Below are 21,147 nucleotides of genomic sequence, written 5' to 3'. Positions count from 1 at the left end.
AATGTCAGCACCATTGACCAGACCAATCATCATCAAGCAATAATGATTGGAGAGGCATTCTTGTGTGCTATAGATTGATTCTGCTTAGAGAGGCATTGCTGCCGCTGAGTCTGGCCTCTGGCTCTGGGACTTTGTGTGTGTGGTCAGTTCACCCCAGTGAAGCCCATTATTCTTCAGCTCAGAGGCCAGAGAAGACAGAGGCGTATCCCCCACAGCACTGAGCCCTGCTCCATCTCCAGCCTCTTCTCTGCCACTTTGTGAGATGTGGGTGAAGGAGTCATCCTCGCCTTGTTCACTTAGTGATCATTAGCAGCTCCTCTGATTCGTCTCCCACTGTTCACAAAAGCAGTGTTGCTTTAATTATCGACTACTGTTTTGATACCCCTCTTAAATCAGCCTGGTATGAGAGTCTCACTCCACCTCTGCCTTTCAGAATCATAAATGTCTTTAGGAGATGGACTCTGTATTTACCAAGGCAGCCTGTTGAGATCACAAGCACATCGCCTCTGTCTGTATTTCAAGTCGGCCATCTCCTCCTGTGGCCTCCTCCGTGTCCTGCCGTGACTTGGCTGTGTTTGATTCCACCGCGGTCATCAGAGAGCCGCTCATTAATCTTACCCACACTCTGTCCCACTTCTCTCCATAATCTTCTCTCTCCTAATTTCTCTTATCGGTCACACTGACTTTCTTTTGTTTGTGTTTGGAAGGCTTACTCCAGGCTGTTAGCCAGAGGGTGCAGACAGAGTACAGAGCGAACTGCGGCAGCTCCCCCCCATCAGTCATGAAGCCAGGGGTGGTTTATCATCCCAGGTTTAGGTTTTGTCTGCCAGCAACTCCTCATTCATTTGCAGGGGATAAATTGCGGTGAGAGTATTGATGGGGAAGCTAATGCTTTTAAGTGCAAGATTACACCACATTTAATAATGATGTTGCTTATTGCTCCTGGCACTGCAAACTGTCATTTGTCACGCATGCTGCTCCATGTTTGTTCAGTCCACGGAAAAGCGTTTTCTTCCCTGCTCTTCATTTTATCCAGCTTCAGCCTAATCTTTTCCTTGCACAAAAGTGTTGTGTTGCAAGGTAAACGTCACCAAGTGAGGGCCATCTATTTCATCAGCACCCCAGATGCCTTTGAAAGCATTGGATGCTGTCAGGAGGTGTCCCAAGGCAATCAGTGATACCCCATTACAGTCCTGCAGCTCAAAATGTAACATCAAAAACATGCCTCTGTGAAGCAAGTGTAGGAAAAGTTATGTCAGAAATAGATTTTGAACTATACGTATCAAAGACATGAATGGGGGTCTTTCTTTTTTTTTTCCACTTCATTTTAGTAGCCTGATGTACAGTCCTGTGTTGTTTGTGATCTTACAGTCTTTGAGCTGCTGTCTAATGCTAGATCTTATTTGATTCATTAGACCTTGATAACTTCAAAACCCAAACTGTGAGGAGTGCTGTCAACGTGCGGGAGGGCCAAGGAGTGGTTTTGTTATGTGGGCCACCAATGCATTCTGGAGGTAAGTTTAACTCATGTCTGCTATCTTGGTTTTTCATCGTTCCAAGCTCGCCATGCTGTATTAGCATCTTAAAGCATGAGCTGTGTTTAACACATGTAAATTATATACTTTCTCTTATTATTACGTGACTCATACTCTGCATGAAGAACTACCTCCAATCTGTTTCCCATGGCAACCTTTGATAAAGGATTACCTCCTTACTCACAAAGCTAATCTTGTTTTTATAGCCATTTATGTGTACACATGCTCTTAGTAATCATAGCCTTATTTCATACAGAAAGCTACCAAACAAATCCCCTTTTGCCTGTTTTTTTTTTTTTTTTTTTTTTTTTTTTTTTTTTACTTGTTTGTTTGTTTGTTTGTTTATTTTTCATTTTGGTTCTTTTGAGCATATGTTCCTCAAATTGGAGTCTTAACCCACCGGTAATGCAGTGTGGTTTGAATCCTGGATCAGATAATCAATTCTAACTTTTCCCAACTCATTTGAATGCTGAACATAAAGGAAATTCAGACCTCATTTGCACTCTATCCAAAGAGAAGTAACAAGGGAGAAACTTTTTCTTTTTTTTTTTCTTTTTTTTTTTCTGTGTGCGTGACTCAAACCAGTGAGGTTGGAAGTGTTACTAAACACATAGTTTCACTAGACATAATTGCAATAATAATTAAGGGGTTGTGTATTTGCTGTATAAAATGCTCTTGTAATTAACATATTTTGTCATTATATTGTTTTGAATTGTATACTGTCAGCTGATTCACTTTATTTTATTTTATTTTAGTCATCAAATGGTTTCTAACATACTGTAACATAATGGTAAGCATATGTAAGGATATCAATATCATTTATAAACATGTTTTAAATGTTTTAAATAGTGGAGGAACAACTTTGAAGAGAATGTCAAACAGTGCCAAAAAGAGTGATTTCACTGTTTATACATGTTAATGATATCCTTATATGTGCGACGAATAATGAGTTAGAAAGCATTTATTAACTGGTTATACACTTTTTATAAATGCTTAAAGTTGGGGGAAGGGGTGTGATTCTTGTCAACATTTATTAGCATCAAAAAGTTGTACTTTTAACCATTATACTGTCTCTAGGGAGGGTGTACATACATTTTTCATTAGTTAACGTTGCTGGCGTCATGACAAAAAATCCAAAATAGAGCCGATTCGGTGACAAGCTATGCGAGTCTACAGATGGAAGAAGGAGGTGTATCCTGCTGGTGTGCTTTCTCAGTTGAGGACATGGACAATGGCTGCTGCCAAGCTTGTCACTGTCTAGATCCAGTAGCTTGCACACAGGAATGGGCAATTCTCTTCACAAGAGTACAGTTTGTAGTGCAGTGTATTGTACAGCCGGTCCATGGGATAATGGGTCAGAGTACCTTGTGTGAAATACAGTTTGACATCTTTCCACTCTGACATGAGCTTATACGCAGTTGGCTGCTGTTACTGTAGTGCTATAGTGTTTTCTCACATTTTCTGAAATGAATCAAGGTACTGTTGTGCTGCACATGCGGTCTCCCACACTCTCTCTCGCTCTCTGCTTTTTGCATTTTGAAGCCTGGCTGTTGTACATAACCTTGAACTCCAATGAACCTTCATTATTTAACTATAAGGCATCCCTGCAGGTCTTCATTGCGCATCGGTGGCTTCTAGCCTCCAACAGAACCTTCCACCACTGGCATATTAGTTATCAAGTTACAAAGACATGGCTGTAAATGAAATATTGTCGCAAGCTAAAGTGATTGCATTACTTTTGTGCCCCATCATAAATATTTGTTTACTCTGGAGGGCTCAATTATAAGATGTTTCCTGTTTTGTGTCACAGCTATGGCATATTAGTAAGTTTTTTTCTGCTATATAAAAGCTATTATGTATAACAATAAGCAAGGTTGTTGCACTGTATTTCTCGTCCTCCCTTGACTTACATTTGTTTGACAAATGCTATCACTGCTCATTACGGCCACATAGCTCAGAGTCAGGGATACCCTGCTCCTGCTTGCTTAATCAGAAGGAGTTTCTATCTGCATCGCTGCACCCAACTCGGAGACTCAATCCCATCCAAAGCCCGGAGGCTTCCTCCCTCGGGGGAGCGGATATGATTGACAGTCATTGCGTACACCTTTTGACTCCCCTCACCTCCAAAGTGGTAGATTACACAGAGCATCTCCTCGCTTCTGCAATTCTGCGCAGTGTGCTCTTCTCAAAATGACACAGTAATGCATCGTGGCAGGCCTCTCCTTTCTTAAGTTAGACCTGCTGCTTGAGAAGGAGCATGGAATGCATGAGTCAGATCTTGATGATGCCCCCACACCCACCTATCATCGTCCATCCATCCATCCATCCATCTATCCATCTATCCGTCCATCCATCCTTCCATCCATCAATGCACCAAGCCATTCAGGGACTTGGGGAATGGCAGCCATGTGTCAGGGGAGTGCCAGTGAGGCGCTGTAATCTGTTTTGTTTCGCTCCCTTACCTTTGGTCCACTCTTTCTTTGCTTTTACTGATAGCTATTACATTTGCCATGTCTTGGTATCTCTTCTGAAGGAAACTGAGATAACGGGAGGAACATTTTGTGATATGCTAACATTATATCCCTGCAGTGGTGTGTGTTTTATTGTGTTTAACTATTTTCCAGTCATAGAGGCTGATGTATCTAATATGTGTGGAACTGATCGTGCTCAGAATTGCTTAGAGGACTGAATGTGGAAAGCCACTGCATTAAATTGAATATTATATTGCTTTCCATCCTAGAGCTGACATTTGCATGGATCTTCAATGAATACCCATACTTTGTCCAGCAAGACACTCGCCGGTTTGTCTCCCAAGAGACAGGGAGTTTGTACATCGCCAAAGTGGAGCCATCAGATGTTGGCAATTACACCTGTGTGGTCAACAACACTATCACCAGGGAGAAGGTCCTCAGCTCTCCCACTCCACTGGTCCTCAGGAGTGATGGTAAATTCTGCAGAGAACAAGGAACCTTTAGTTTATAACCCCCTGGTTCATCCCACTGGTCACTATGGTGTTCAGACAAAAGGTCTTAACTTTTTATACTTTTTACCGGTTATGTTTATATGTAATCTCAAAGGTGCTATACTCACAGTAATCCAATATTAGGACTAACAGCGTTAGCAGTAATCTACACTTGTAATTTCATGTCAAGGTTCTAGGGTTCCACTTTTCAAAATGGTTGAAAGCTCATTTTGGAACAAACTTTTTCATTTGATTACATTTTTAAAGGGCCAACCCAGTGATTCCGCATTTTAGCTTAATATCTACAACATATATGTTCATATTTCTGCTAATCTGTTTCCAAAACAAGTGGTCATATTTTAGAACACTGATTTTTGTCCAGCCATTGGTTTCTATTCATTACATCTTATTTCAATATTAACTTTACGAGACTTCAAATTTTCTTTATGCCAGTATTACATCATGGGAATATAGTTGTCCACATTAGTTTTCCTAAAAGCAGCACTGGTGTTTGGAAATTGAAATTGGCCATGAAAGAGCCAGAATAGTCCCTTGGGAAACGTTTGTGTTACACAACAAATTATTATTCCATGGTTTATGAATGCTGATGACTTTGTTAGCTTAAGAATATTATACACTGGGTGTTTCAACCAAAACTCAAATTTGGAAATTGATTTTGATTATATGTTACTGAATCTTAAGTACCCCTGCATGATTTCAAAAATGACTTGTCCCAGTGTTAAATGAGGCTAAATTGTAGTCAATGGGCTAAACATTTAAAATCACTGATATGATCATTATGTCATTTTTTTAAGGTGGTAATATGAAAAATCATTTCTCCTGATAGAAATGTATTCATGTGAAAATGTCACAGATTCTTAATTGAAGCACTCAAATCATTAAGTGTAGATGACATCACTTATCGCAGCTTTTCCAAATCTTCAGTGACCTTTAATCTGAAAGCATGCGCGTGACCCCAAAGCAGCTATAAGTGTTAGACTTTGGGGTTGTACTTGGTAAGAGTAAAGGGCGTGCTACTTCTTCCCGGAAGAAAAGTCTTGGCCTGTTTTGGTGACATGAATATGAAATGCATTCTAAAATAAATGAACATTGCCACAGGTGATAAGCCACGACGAAGCACTCTTAACCCCTAGTGTGTTTTCTGAATATTTTACACTCCACTTCCAGTTCTTTCTGTCAGAGGTCAGCTTTGCTACATACACACATGCATGTACACACACAGACACACACCCTCAAACACATAAACACACAAACACACACATAGACCTTTATGTTTGCTGGCCCCCTGGTGTTACTGCTTTGCCTTTGATCCGCTGTGTAAACGCTGTATGTTGTTAATCATTGATGTAAAGACTTCTTTATCTGTTGTCTCTCTTTTGTAGGAGTAATGGGTGAATATGAACCCAAAATAGAAGTTCACTTCCCAGATTCAGTTCCAGCTGCAAAGGGATCAGTGGTGAAACTGGAATGTTTTGCTTTGGGAAAGTAAGTCAGTGCCACTGTGCATGTGGCACCAGCTGCGCCCACATTTATACATGAATTAGTGCTACTTGTAAGGACTGGAGGATGGGCAAATGCAACCTGTTTGATGCACGAACATGCTGTACAGTAGCATTACTAATCACTGTGTCATCAATCCATGGGAGAGCAAGGGCTCCAGAATGAAAACAAAGCCATGGAAATAGAAATCAAATGTCTTTTCAGAGCTAAATCTGAGCAAGTGAAGACAGATGATAGCTCAATTTGTAGGGAATAATAATTCAAAAGCCTTTTGCTTCATAGAGCCCTCTGCATGCGTAATCACACTTTGATCACTTGGACTGACAGTTGTCATCATCTTTCTTTGTTTCTTTTTTTTTTTTTGTTCCTTTTGCAGCCCTGTCCCAGAAATAAGCTGGAGGAGAACCAGTGGTGTCCCTTTCCCCAGCAAAGTCAAAATGAAGAACTCAAATGCTGTCCTTGAAATCCCTAATTTCCAGCAAGAAGATGCAGGAACCTACGAGTGTGTGGCAGAGAATAGCCGAGGCAAAAACACTGCACGAGGTCGCATTTCCTTCCATGGTAAGTGAACCGTTTCAAATTGCATGAGAGAGAATCCAGAGAGACTCGAGATAGCATGTATTTCTATAGCAGCTACCCACATTTGTAAAGGATACATCAATGGCCATTTGATAGGAAACCTAACTGTCAATAATGTGTTGACCACAATGTCGGCATGACATGACATGTAATTTGTTTATTCTGCAATAAGCCAAAGTATATGTTATTTTAGAGGCTCAGAATAAATAGTCCCAGTCATTACTGCAGTTGAGTCAGAAGTGAGATTTTTATTTTTTTCACCGCTGGTAAGAGCCACTGATATTAATGTTTACCAAGCCATATTTCTCATTATGCAGGTAATGCAAGTTTGGAGTTCAAACTTTGATGATTTACTGTGAGACTGCTGCCTTTTTGTGTGGCTGTATAATTCCCAATATTACCTGTACTAATCCAGTGCTTTCAGATTTAGAATGCAATGGTCTTTGTAAAGGCAGTGCTTTCATTTATTCACAGCAAAACCTCATTGGCTCCAGACAATGACGGACTCAGCTCTGTCCATTGAGGAAAACCTCTTCTGGGAGTGCAAAGCCAATGGAAAGCCTAAACCATCTTACAGCTGGCTGAAGAATGGCGAGAATATCATGTCTGAGGTATGGAGACCTTTAAAGTGGTTGTTTCACGGATCCGCACAGGCCGTCTGGTACTTGCTTGATACAGCTCCAGCTCTAGTTGCTCGCAGTCTCTTTATCCCCATTCCCCCATGTTCACACTGCGAGTGATTTGATTGGTGGGTTGCTTTATTCTGACTGATTGTGATGTGATGTGAGAGGCTCCAATCACATCTATGTCTCGACCTGCAGCCACAAAGCTTAGAATGGCCAAATCACATTTTTTTTTTCTGCTTATTAAAATGTACATTGTTTAGCATATTTTTTGATGAGTTGATATAGCTAGCTGGAGACACAAATTAGGTTACATGAATTGAAAATCGTAAAAAAAATCACAAACAGCCATTCTCTAGGCATCGTTTTTGAGAGGTTTTCCTGTGGTCTTTCAAATAAAGGTTGTTGAGCAATAGAAAGTTTTGAATAACTTTTCATGCATTTTACACTAATTACCTTTAATAAAATGTAGTGACATCAGCAGCTCAGCTCTGTGGGAAATGAATGGACTATTGGTGACCTGCTGATCATGTTATTTGCTGTGTAGTAGTAGTTCTTAATTTGTAGTATTTGACAGCAAAGAGAATGAAATACATGAGTGTCAACATGGCTATCACTACACAAAAGTTTACAAATCCATAATATATGTAGAGATTTGGCTCACTCTAAAAATTAAGAGTGTTTGCATGGTGTCTACTTGCAGAGGACGGGTTTGTACTTCACTAATGGTTTCTTTTCTCCCCAAAGCCCCACCTTCCATATGTATCCCCAGTGATGAATGCAACCTGAGAAACCACACCCACTGACATATCAAATTAGCGTCCTAGTGTTGTGGTGTGCTGTGTTCAGAATCTCTGAACAGCTGATCAAGTTAAAATTCACTCCAAGACATCAGCAGACCTGTCGTCACGGCTTTTCCAACTGAATAGCCACAGAAAATAAATGACTTATTAATGCGCTACTGCTGCTATTGTCAACATGGCTTTTTTTCCTTTGCATCTAAGTTGCAGGTCAGCATTTTTTTTTCAACTGCCCCCTCATCCCTTCCCCATCCCAATCTGAACATACATAGAACGACATGAAGCTATAAAGGCCTTTTTTTCTATTTTTCCTCTCCTGCTGTCTTCATCCCTTCATGGTGTACTAGTAATTGCCCCTGTGCCTCTGGACATAATAGACTGGCCTAGCACTGGATATGCAGAACTGCCTCTCTCTCTCTCTTTCCTTTGCAGGGTCGGATACAAATCGAAAATGGGGCCCTCTCTATAGCTGCGTTAAACCTGTCAGATGCTGGGATGTATCAGTGTGTGGCAGAAAACAAACATGGCATTATTTATTCCAGCGCCGAACTAATGGTGTTAGGTAAGATTGCCTTCCTCCTGCTTTTATCCAGCTTATCTGTCTGTGCGTTTGATCATCTCCTTAGATAAAACCACCAGGCTGCTATAGCTCTCCTCAGCAATCAGTCTGCAGACTCATTTGATGTCACTATGGGCTCTGCCAGCAAAAATATGAATCTGATGGAGTGTCTCATTTTACTTTCAATCGTTTCATCGTATTGATTTGGATACTACAAACGCATTGCTGTGTGGCATTGTGTGGGTTTTCTCATGTAGATGGTGTATTGATTTATTTGCCAGGCTTTGATGATTTCTGTCTGACTGGCTCAATGAGAAATTCAATTCTGTCTTGATATGTGATGACACTTGGGGGTCCAAATGATGGCTGACAAAATGTGATGATGACAGACAAAGTCCAGTGTAGACACCCAGTGGAGCCTGCTCTGATTGGAGGCTGGGTGGGGGTGATGTATGTGATGAGTATGTGTAGTGAGTGTGTGTGTGTGTGTGTGTGTGTGTGTTTGTGTGTGTGTGTGTGTGTGTGTGTGTGTGTGTGTGTGTGTGTGTGTGTGTGTGTGTGTGTGTGTGTGTGTGTGTGTGTGTGTGTGTGTGTTAGTTTTGAGGAGGGCTTCATAGCCTTAAGCCCAGTAGGCGCTTCAGCTAAGATTCAGTTGAGATTTCGTGCTGCTCACGCTGAGGGCAGAGGGAGAGTCAATCTCACTACAGCAGATGATCTGCAGAGGTTCAAGTTGCCTGTGTTTTTTATCTCTTGTATTTCTCTACCCCCTCACTCACAGCTTCACCTCCCAGTTTCTCCAAAAGTCCGTTAAGGGCCTTGCTAAAAGCTCGCTCAGGCAGCGAAGTCACTCTTGAGTGCAAGCCCCAGGCCTCGCCCCCAGCAATTAGCCTGTGGAAGAAAGGGAATGAGATCCTGCAGAGAACTGAGAGGTAGGATAAAAGTCTAACTGAATATTCTTAGCAGCCTTCATTCACATTCACTGCAAGTGGACTTGTTTGAATAGCATATTTGGCATTTGTGCAGACGCATAGAAGGAAAGGCTAATGAAGAGAATGAGAGCAAAGCACTGACAAGGACAATTCCACACGGCCAACATACACCATGCATCCTCGTGTGCAATTAAACTGAGGCATGGAAATGCTTTGTGGTGGTATAAAAACTGCATGCGTAAGACACTGGACACGAAAGATTACCATATGGAGTGGCTGTTGACAAGCATCTATTTCTCAACTAACATTTTGGTGGAGAGAGGGATTGAAAAGTAAAACTGAAGCACATCTACTTCACCTGTGATGAAAGTAATAGGCTCTACTTTATGCACATAGAATTTGAGATAGGAAATTACTGAGCATGCATGGCCTTGCATCTTTACCAGAAGACACTGTTAGATTAGAAAAAGCAAAGGTCTCTCTCTGAACCAGAGGGATATTGCACACACACGACTAAATTCAGACCTTGAGCTGACTTTAAACATTACTTGATTAAAGTGCCAAAAAATAGTGTTTAATTCAATTTTGGTGTCCTTCCCTGTCTGATTTCCAATTAAATACAGAAACAGTTGAATTCAAGACATTGAAAAAGCCACTGAAAAAAAATTCAGATAAGACCCACTTAGAAGTGGAAAAGTTTAAAAGCAATGGCCTCAGCTGTTGAAATTACAGATTTGATAAATGTTTGTCAGGCTTTCCATCATCATGATTGGAAGAACAAAACAGCCAAGGTGGTGACTAAACCCTCCCACAACTCGGTGTATATCAAAAATTCTCAGCACACGCAATAGGCAGGATGGGCTGAATAGTAACTACTTTAACACAGGCATCCCAATGCACCGAGGAAATACTTAACTTTGCACTGTTTGAATCATTTCTGTGCTGCTGATTCAAAACGAGATCAAAAACTGAAAAATATGAAAAGAGCTTGTTGTCAATACAGATCTGAAGCATGCCTGATACAGTATTGTATTGCTTTGCATCTACATCTATATTGAGTTGCATCTGCAGCTATAGAATAGCTATACATATGCAAATTCCTAAGCTAAATGACATTTATGCTCACTGTGTAACAATGGATCCGCTCAACGTGAAGCCCACACAGTTCTTCGAGATGGATATTTGTAGGTATTTATTGGAAAATACTCAATCACACTCCCAGTCATGTTGAAAACTGGAGTGAGTTTTTATGACAACAGATTGTGCATACATTTTAACTAAACACAGCAGCAAACACTGCACATGCTGAGCCGGATGCATTGCTCTCAACAGACGATGGCAATCTAGAATGTAAGTATGAGCATCTGATATAACCTTAAAATTGAGATAAAAATTAAGATAAAAAAAAAATATATTAAAATAAGACAAAAAAAAAAAAAAAAAAAAAAAAACCTTAATAACTTTTTTGCTTATTTTTTTTGTGTGTATTTAGTTTTCCCACACTGGATCTCAAAACTTCAAATAAATTTTCTTAAACAATTTCTGCTGGTCACTATACTATACTGGAGTGAATTATGTGCAGCGCACTGTCCATAATGTACTACATCATGCTATAGAATGAACTTTAATACATATTGGACTTTCTAATTGCCCCTGATATAACTGAGGTTTTCCCTAACCGCACCTAAATTAAAAATGGCCTTTTATTTGTCCATTTATTGATCAGTAACATTTTTTTGTTTTGTTTTGTTTTGTAAATTAATGCTTTATTTAAACAATTATATGGAAAAAAAATATATATATAAAACCGTGTTGTCCCAGAGTTTCCCATGCCATCTGTTTTGGTGGGCTTTAAAGAGCTGTTAGCCCTAAATAATTTTAATTAGTTAATCCTAGCTCTTCTGTTTATCTATCTATCTACAGTATCTATCTATGTAAATTAAATGAAAGTATTGTTAGTGCTTACTTTGCATGCTTTTGGCTTCAGTAACCTCTTTGACTGACCTGCACCAGCACTTCGGTCTAAGTCCACCTACACATTTCACTTTAGTCAAAACAGTGAAAAGCTGCTCTGCATCCCTCAGGATTAGCCTGCTTCCCAACGGGACGCTGAAGATTGCCAATGTAACCAGGCGGGATGCAGCCAGCTACACATGCATTGCTAAGAATCAGTTTGGAACCGCAAGCACAACTGGGAGGCTGCTTATCACTGGTGAGCCAATACAATATCCTGTTTCTCTCCCTCAACAACTCCCGAAAATAAATTACTCTTTATTGCCGCTTGGGTCCTTCAAGTTAAAGGTCAACTGTTGTGAATGTCTCCGCACTTGTGACTCTTGTTGTTTTCTTGAGCCTGTTATTAACAGGTAGTATCACTGCATTACATATGTAATGTTACAGAAGTTGATTTTCAAATCAAAGTAGCTGGTACACATGATGCTAAATATTGGTTAAGCAAGCGACAAAACATTATCCTTAATTTTTCTAAAGGTCATCATTTTCAGATACAGTGACATACTGTAACAAGGTAATGTAGCCCTCCAGTTGAATCTATTGTGTGTGTGTGTGTGTGTGTGTGTGTGTGGAGTTACCTCACTTATTTTTCTCATTAGCTTCTTTTCCTCTCATACACCAACAGCTGAACCATTTAATGTCATAGAATTTAATTACTGTGACCTTTCCTCAACTAGGCTAGCATACTCCACTGCCTCCAATTCTCCACAGTCACAAACAGGAATGCACTCCGTCTCCATAATCTTGTTTCAAACATTTTCTCCCAAATTGACCATGGAAGCATAAAATGTGAACCGGAGATGCCATTAAATGTTGTTAATGAACAGCCTTGGAATCTAAGAGCTTATTAAAATCAGGATAAGCACACACCCATGGCTGGTATAATGATGGCGGCTTAATTTAGTTGTGAAAGGGAGTAAGATGGTTGTTGTGGCGGTCATGGTGGTGTTAAAGGTTCCCGTGGCAGAGACATTAACATGCGTACACTGTCGTCTGTTGTCTGGCCAGAGCCCACCAGAATCACCCTGAGGCCCACTAACATGGAGATTATTGTTGGCGAGAGCATCGTGTTGCCCTGCCAGATTGCCTGCGATCCAGCTCTGGATGTCTCTTTCTCCTGGGCGTTCAACGGCCAGCTCATCGACTTCCAGCGTGACGGCGATCATTTTGAGAGAGTGGGCGGGGTGAGTCATCTCGAGCGTTAAACTCAGCTACTCTTCGGCTATTCTGGGATTAATTGGGACATACTGTGTGATGTGCAAGGGTATGCTCCACTGCCTCGCTGAGGGCTTATTAGACACCAATAATACCCGAGCAGAGAAAGTTGTGTCAAGAGTTGCCCAGTTGAAAAGTTTCCCCATGGTCACTGATGGAGGGAATGTAAGAAAGATAGAGATATCTATTAGGGTTCAGTTACGTTCCTCCATTCATATGCTGCAAAAGCCTCAGTGAATGGCACTATCAGGTCAGTAATCAGGATACTTACCTTTTGAATTGGCTGTGTGAGCTGCCATGTGCTACACTTCTGAAAATCTATTGGTGAAATGCCATTTCAGAAAGAGAGGGGTCTCATTAATAAAGTCTTTATACTTTTCATCCCTTCAAGTTCTAATTTCCTCACCTCAAGGGAGAACATTTTCTTATCGTCTCCCTCTGCTATAATTGAATTTGCATACCTATTTATGAATCTTGTGCCCCGAAATAATTAAGTAATGAGTTGGCTGGCATTAACCAAGGGCAGGCCTGGCACAAGTAAATGTTCATTTGAAATCCGTATGCCTTGAAATAATGATAAGTGACAACTCTTTGTTGAATATTTGTTCCTTTTGATGAAGGGCAAAGCCAATTGTTCTGAGCTTGTCTGTACCAAATTGCTTTACACAGCTTTTTTTTTGTGTTTTTGCAATGCCATTTATCATTCAAGGTCAGCAGCTTGATCACTCTGTCATCTATGGCTAAAGTTAACATCACAATTGAATTCTCCTCACCATGGTATGGTCATGCTAAGTTCATGGTAGCATGGATGCAAATAGCAGTTACAAATGACACTGAAAGGTGCATATAGGCGTTATAATGAAATACAGTTTTCACAGAATCTGTTTCCCCTGCCCAGAGAGATTACCAGGCCCTTGCTCAACAGCTTCTGATGAATTAATTAACATAATTAAAGCAAATCTGCCTCATCACTTCCTGCCTGCCAAGGCAGGACGCCTTGCTCTCGACCGCTAGCTCTCGGCTCAGCCAGCTGGTGGCTGACATTGGAGAAAGAGGCAGACGTGGTGACCTGAGCATATAGGCTGTCAGGCTAAAGGAGATAAAAGGGAGAGCAAAAGAGAAAAGAGAGAGAGGCAGTCGTTAGCCCATGGCCACATATAAGTGGCAGTCAGCTTTGCTCTGCTTTGTCAGTGCCTCAGAGAGGTGGAGATCCATGGACATTCATGCCCAGTTGCTCCAGAGCTGAGCTATGGTCACTGGCTACTGGGGTGATGAAATCTGCCATGACTGCAGTGAGTTTTACCTGGCTCACCCCCAGGTGACTCTTCTCCAAAACTAACACACTCCATTTCGCAGGTTGACATGCTCTGTGGCAGGCCGCTTCAAGAGGTGACTTTTAGAAAGCGGATTCCTATGCTGAGTGAAAATGAGACAATATAGCTGATCCAAAAGAATGATTGTGCCTGGCTGACATTTGCGTTATTACACATCAAACATCATAAATTAATTCATACCCCTGCACACTGTATTTTCATTTTAATATAACTTAAGACACTTTAGACACACCATAGAACTGGCCATATGCAGATGAGAAAGTTAATAAGATCATCTTATGTGTTCTGATTTTCACATTTCCCTTGCCATGGTATTCAAGTGCATAAAGCTTATGTAGAATAATATTTGCTCTTTAGACTGGGAGTTATACTCATATCTTGCTTTGGCTTGTGTAATTACAGAATAATTAGGATCGTCTTGCCAATTAACTAGAGTATGTTTGTTTTGTGGGTCCTGTGTGTGGCTGGTAGCTGTTTGGAGGAGGGTGGTGGTGGAGCGCGGGGGGCGGGGTAGTTGTGCCTCAAGGACAGCCAATAGCATTGTTTGTTCACAGTACATCTGCAGTGTCTGTTTGCTTTCCAGTGACACAAAATCCAGTGGCCTTGGGAAGCTGTGATAAAGTGTTAAAAATGTTACATACATTCCTCAGCTGAAAGCAGAAACTTGCTGCTCAGTAAAATAATGGAACTATATTGCATGGGCAATCTTATGCTGTCACATTGTTTACATTTATCTTATTTTATCAATGATATTTCGCCTTACCAGAGTATATCAGGAGATCTAATGATTCGTAACATCCAGCTGAACCATGGGGGGAAGTATGTCTGTGTTATCGACACCGATGTGGAGAGCCTGTCTACGTCTGCCATCTTGGTTGTCAAAGGTAATAGAACCAACTGCTTTCACAGGCGTGTACCCATTCATTCACATCAGCTAGTGTATTACTGTTAGTGCCTTCAAGTGTATGTCGGAAACAGCGTATTTGCCATATTTACAAGTCAGAAGCACATGAACGCCCCCAAGACATCAAGTGAGAAATTTGCAAGTACAAGTGGGAAATGCAGAAATATTCATGATACCTGAAATTTCTTGGTTGTGACATGTCATGACAGCAAAAATGGCAGAGAAAATATAAAAAACATATCCCCCATTCATGGTAAAAAAAAAAATAATAATTTGTAGTTTCAAAGAATGAAAAATAATATAGGCCCACCTGATTCACGTTATCTTTTCTACATTCAGCTGCCAGAATTGAAAGCAACTTTTCAATATTTTTGCTCTTTGAAGTTGTATGGAACACACTGAAATAAAAAAAAAATAGATTTGTAATGCGGTTCATGTTTGATGCTTTACGGTTGCTATGGTTACCTTATATTTCCAACCAGGGCACTTGAACACCAGTCAAATCAGAAGCTTGTGCTTCCCACATTGGATGTACGTGCTCCAGACATGCACTTGAAGGCACTCATATATGCTAGATGTTATAATGAGGCATTAAAACCTCTGCAGAAGTAATCAAAATGCTGAAAGTATCCTTGGGAAGTCTGACATGGAGAGAAATACATATACATCTATGAAAAAGGCCCTGAGGCGTTTTGTTAATACATGGTGCAGTAAAGAATAATGGATGCTGCCTTAGCAACCCTTATGCCAGGTTCTGATTTCATCATTTCCCCACTGCTGCAATTTGGAAAAAAAACATAATAATAAGGAACACATTGAAGATATTGGTACATGTGTGATTTCAGCCACAGCTAAAAGCAGCTTAGTTGGTATGTGTTTGGTGTGTCTAGCTCACCATGGTGGCTTATCTCTGGTGATTTACATTGGTATTCATGCCCTTAACAAACTGTAATAGCCGTCCCAGGTGCTTTGGGAAGGCAATGTTTATCACAGAAAATGGCTATAATTGGCTCATTTACACATCGGCAAAATACCATGGAATGCTTCTGAATAATGGAACAGCAGAGGAAACAACAATGTGGTAATGCCACTACACGTTACATTCATAAACACTTGCTTCTCTCTATCTTACTCTCTCACCCCATGTTTAGTAATCACTTTTTAGAGCCACACATCACATACTGTACGGAGAATGAAAGGTCCCTGCATGCACAAACTAAGGACTTAGACCTTAATTAAAAGGAGTGTGATGGCCTTGATACGTACTGAGTATGAGTGTGATGAGGGGGAGGTGTCAGGGGATAACAGAATGGAGCAGGAGAATGAAGCAGGATGAGAGACAGGAAGCTCACCCTGCTTATTGTCTTGATTGAGTCAGGTCCCCCCGGTCCTCCTGACAAGGTAGCAGTGGAGGAGATCACAGACAGCACAGCCCAGCTCTCCTGGACCCCCGGCAGAGACAACGGCAGCCCCATCACTGGCTTCATCATCCAGGCCAGAACCCCCTTTACTGTGGGCTGGCAAGCTGTCGACACAGGTACCCTCACCTGCAGGACCAAGCATGAAATATTAAAGGGGCATTAAGGAGCATCTCAATTATTGTCCATCTTTGAGCCACAGGAATCACAAAAACTGTGTGTGTGTAGCACCACTAGCACCTAAATGGCATTAAGGGCTGATATTTAAGGACTTGAGTATCCACGAATATCATAATGTGATAATGATAAAATACATACATGCCCATTTTCAAATCAGCTTGGCAGATTTGTTACTAACATTTGTGAGTCCAACTTTCTTTGGTCAGACTGCCCGCTCTTTGTTGTTGAGAGTTTTTGATTTCATCTTTCAATTCTCCGTTTGCCACCTCCTTTGGGTGAATAACATTTCCTGCCAGGGTCCTTGCATGAATTTTATTGAGGCACTTAAGGTGACTCTACAACTTTAAACATAGAATGCACTGTCTATTCATATTAGGCGAGATAGTTATCTGATAACCAGACAAAAAAAAAAAAATAAAATAATTATCTGTGATACTGGCGTATGTTGTGGATATATATTTTTTTTTTTTACCATCTGTGTCCTGTTGTGTGACAACCTGATTTTCTAAGCATCTAATTTTCACTTTGCAGTGCCTGAGGTGATAAATGGAAACATGCTGACAGCCACAGTGGTGGGTCTGAATGCCTGGGTGGAGTATGAGTTCAGGGTGGTGGCCCGCAATAGTGTCGGCATGGGAGAGCCCAGCCCGGCCTCAGCCAAGACCAGGACAGAGGATGCCAGTACGTGAGCCTCCCTCAGACTTTTAAAAGCAAACAAACACTTCACACACACACACACAGTACACACACCCATACAAGGATACTAGACATCTGACATTAAAAGCTTCTTGAACTGTTTGCTGATTTGACAGATAAAATGTGATGCTCCATTTACTTAAGGATGCCACATACACACACAAGGATGTGCACGAGTGCTCCTCCACCTACAGTATCAGTTGTGCCATCTCACTGCAGTGAACAAATAGCTGAGTGGGAATGGGAGTGGAGTGGGTTGAGTCGAGTGCCATTTGCAAAATATTAGGTTTAACAGACAGATCTTGGCTCGCTGTTTATGCATGGTGACATTTGGGCAATAACAGTAAGTCGCTATACTCTGAAATGTTAGAGTTTATTTGCACGGAGAGAGGGATTTGTGGGGTGTAAAATAGAAAACAATATCTACAGCGTGCAGCCTTGTCGTAAGGCTACAAGTACAGTGTCGGCTTGTCGTCGAGCTTTGTAAACTGTGTTCTAATTGCTCCCCTCTGGGCTTTACCTCTCAGTTCCTGATACAGCTCCCACTGATGTTGGAGGTGGAGGCGGCACAAAGTCTGAATTAGTGATAACATGGGAGGTAAGTCATCTGTCACATTTTACTGTTCTCTCCATCGCCGAGTAATGGTTTTGCTTAATTGTGCAGAATTGAATGGAGCAATTTTATGACCCGCATTAGAGTGAGACACCTCCCCTCTGGCTTAGCCTCCAAGTGCCATTTCTCCCTTCCAAATGGGATTCTAGTCAGGGACAGAGAGCATTTCCTCTGAAGACTGCCACACTTCATCCACAATTACATACCCATGCAGGGGGAAAAGATAAGGCAAAAGGTTATTCTGGACCATTCTTGGTGGTAATGGAATGAAAGTAGTTGTGTCTAATCACACACTTCCATGTACACGTTTTAGCACAGAGACGGGCCTGTCTGTATCTTTGTCTGTATGCGTTTTAATATCACTATAGTTTTGTGTTTTGCTCCCAGCCTGTGCCTGAGGAACTGCAGAATGGAGAAGGTTTTGGCTACATCATCGCCTTCAGGCCAGTGGGCACCGTCACTTGGACACGAGCTGTAATCTCCACTCCTGGGGTGGCACGTTACGTCTTCCGCAATGACACCATCCCACCCTTCGCACCTTTTGACGTGAAAGTCGGGGCATACAATAACCGAGGGGAGGGGCCCTTCAGTTCAATTGCCACTGTGTACTCAGCAGAGGAAGGTACAGTAAAAGCAGCCTCGCACAGCAGAGTGTAATGTTTAAATAAGCCTTAATCTCTTCCCTTACAAGTATGACCTTGAATAGTAATGATGAAATAAGTTTTTTACAGCGTTGTTTTTTATCTCCCCTCTCAAGCTGGAAGTGTCAACTTGATATTAGTTATTGCGGCGATAGATTACAGGAAATCCTAGCAGACACTTACCACACCACGCTGTCAGGGAGGTATCCTGTTAATTGAATTTGCTGGGCAGATAGTCTTCCCTTATGTCAGTCACAGATCCTATTAAAAGAGAGTGGGGGGAAATAGCTTTTCAGTGAAACTACAGGTCTGCTCTGTGCCTTCTTATTACTATTAGTGTGTGTGATGGTGTTGGATGAGTCTCTGGGATTCTCACCAGCGCTCTATTTCTGCAGTCCCCAGTGTGGCTCCTAAGAGGGTTAGGGCTAGAAGTGTGTCTGCAGCTCAAATTGAAGTGATCTGGGAAGCTCTCCCTACCATCCCTGAAAGAGTTCTCGGATATGAGGTACGTTATGAATCTCTGCATGGGAAAAGAAAAAAAAAAAAAAAAAGAAAAAACAATAGATGCAAACTTTTTTTCCCCCTTCCAAATAACATGGTAGTGCTATTCCCTGTGCCTTCATCAGCTCATAATCACCCATTCATTGTTCTTTAAATTAGATTTTATCTTTTTTTACGTTGTGATAATGTTCTTCTGTATCCTCATGTGTATCTCTACAGAGATTTTGTCTTAAGAGTAATAATATCATGAAATGACCTCACTACTTCAGTGCACCAACAGGAACCCCACAGAGGGAAAAAAAATCCCTCATCCTTTTAAGAATGCAAAGAGGGCTTTGCATTTTCTCCTAGTGCTCTTTCAATATCTGTCACCTCTGCCCCTCGGCACAAAGCTCCCCAGTTGCCATAGCACTGGCCACTTTGTCCTTTTAGAATAGGGCTCATTTCTCCAAACACAATCCCAAAGTGGATTTAACCTACTGAATCTCAATAGGCAACCATCGGTATGGATCTGGCTCCTCACACTGCACATGTGCGGGCTTATTGGGGAAAAAAAGTCTTTCAATTAGATATTCTTGGAACTCTACATACAATCCAGTCTCAAAATAATGTGATCACTTATTGCTTATTTGGTCATGCAATAGTCATCCTTACCATGCACTGTTTTAATTGATAACAAAATTCATTACAGATGTGTCGAGCACATGGAATAGTGGGAGTATCCCAAGGGTGGACTTCACATTTCTATTTAATTATTTATTGACTTAACTCTTATGTCACTTAATACCAGACACATGAATATTGAATATGACCTAAAGCAAGCATTGAATTACTTCATTTGCTTCATCAAATATCTCGTCACCTGCACCCTTAATTGGAAGTTAATACCCTGAAGGAGAGCAATTAAATTTGTTTCAGAGAATACAATATCCTGCCTTGCTGTAGCAAGCTGTGTTTTATTGTTAGTTCAGGTACTATATGCTGGAATATTTTTAAAGACAGCAGTACTTTCGGCACTCTGTTTGCTGAGACAAACATGGCCTCTGAACTTGTGACTGCATACTACAGAGCAGGCGGTAAAAGATCGATTTTCCCCTCTGGGGTTGATTATCGTATGGCCCGCTAATGACCTGTTTATATGAACAGGATGGGGTTGAGAGGATTTGCACCAGTGATCAAGAACCCAGTAGTGAAAAATTTATTATTCATCAGAGCTCCCCCCTTCCTCCTCTGTAATACAAACAGCATTTGAGATTGGGCGGCGGAATATGCATTTCACTGATACGATGAAACGCATCTGTTACAGCATCTGTGTCTCACATTCTCCGGAATCTGAGTGTTTGTGTCTGTGGACTGCACCTTTGGGATGTGACTTATTTTCGGTTAACAGGTAGTGTACTGGGAAGACGACACCAAGCCTGACACTGTTGGCAAAGTAAGAATAACTGGAAACTACACACTGGTGAATGTCACAGGGCTGGATGCGAACACACCGTACTACCTCGCCGTGGCTGCTTTTAACACCGCCGGCTCTGGGCCTCAGTCGGCACCTATCAACACCACCACCAAGAAGCCACGTGAGTCCATCCCTCAGGGCATTGACATCATTTTTAAATGGACCTTGTTCATAAACCCTGTCAGCCTCGATGATGTCATTTGGTCGTCAGTGTGCTCTTAAAAATGGAGTACTTACGTTGGAAAAGAAGAAAAAAATCAATGTGTGGGTGAAAGGTAGCTTAAGTGCCAGTTCACGTTTTTAAAAGGTATTAAAAAAAAGTAATGATGTTAAACCTGCAGTGCGCAATAGCAGCAAGAGATAGGTGCTTGTAATTTAAGGGCTTAAATGTCCAGAAATTCATGACGTAGATGATGTCAGCTAACTGCGCACAGCACACTCATGCTCACTAACCTGTGATGCTTTATAACAGTGAGACAAAAAAAGGTCTAAAGTGGTGAGTCCAGTTTTCTCTTAACTTAGCCCGAGCTCACTTTCTGTTTAGGACACACTTTGTATTTCACTCTTATGTTTCCCACCAGTGACCATACTTGACACCAGAATTTCATTTGAGCAAGTAGGGTCAGTGTACTGTGTCTAAATTAGCTGGGATGGTGTGCTCCTTTCTG

The 21,147-nt window shown here is 41.3% G+C and overlaps 1 protein-coding gene and 1 long non-coding RNA gene across 2 annotated transcripts in view; one reads left to right on the top strand and one right to left on the bottom strand.

Moving 5' to 3' along the window:
* The window catches only part of LOC115359032 (uncharacterized), a 396,103-nt gene that overhangs the window by 4,237 nt on the left and 370,719 nt on the right, over positions 1-21,147 (bottom strand). The gene's annotated exons all lie outside the window — the stretch shown is intronic.
* cntn3b (contactin 3b) overlaps positions 1-21,147 on the top strand; it is a 40,789-nt gene that overhangs the window by 18,392 nt on the left and 1,250 nt on the right. Inside the window, exons 5-20 of the mRNA XM_030051228.1 lie at positions 1,416-1,514; positions 4,276-4,479; positions 5,901-6,003; positions 6,395-6,579; positions 7,072-7,208; positions 8,453-8,582; positions 9,358-9,508; positions 11,593-11,720; positions 12,530-12,705; positions 14,837-14,954; positions 16,353-16,511; positions 17,104-17,253; positions 17,796-17,866; positions 18,269-18,503; positions 18,918-19,027; positions 20,414-20,600. Coding sequence (XP_029907088.1) covers positions 1,416-1,514; positions 4,276-4,479; positions 5,901-6,003; positions 6,395-6,579; positions 7,072-7,208; positions 8,453-8,582; positions 9,358-9,508; positions 11,593-11,720; positions 12,530-12,705; positions 14,837-14,954; positions 16,353-16,511; positions 17,104-17,253; positions 17,796-17,866; positions 18,269-18,503; positions 18,918-19,027; positions 20,414-20,600 — 2,343 coding nt within the window. The remainder of the gene's footprint in view (positions 1-1,415; positions 1,515-4,275; positions 4,480-5,900; positions 6,004-6,394; positions 6,580-7,071; positions 7,209-8,452; positions 8,583-9,357; positions 9,509-11,592; positions 11,721-12,529; positions 12,706-14,836; positions 14,955-16,352; positions 16,512-17,103; positions 17,254-17,795; positions 17,867-18,268; positions 18,504-18,917; positions 19,028-20,413; positions 20,601-21,147) is intronic.

This window comes from Myripristis murdjan, chromosome 5, assembly GCF_902150065.1.
Source record: "Myripristis murdjan chromosome 5, fMyrMur1.1, whole genome shotgun sequence".
Lineage (NCBI taxonomy): Eukaryota > Metazoa > Chordata > Actinopteri > Holocentriformes > Holocentridae > Myripristis > Myripristis murdjan.
The sequence above is the reverse complement of the archived record's forward strand: the minus strand, read 5'-3'. Positions and strand labels throughout refer to the sequence as shown.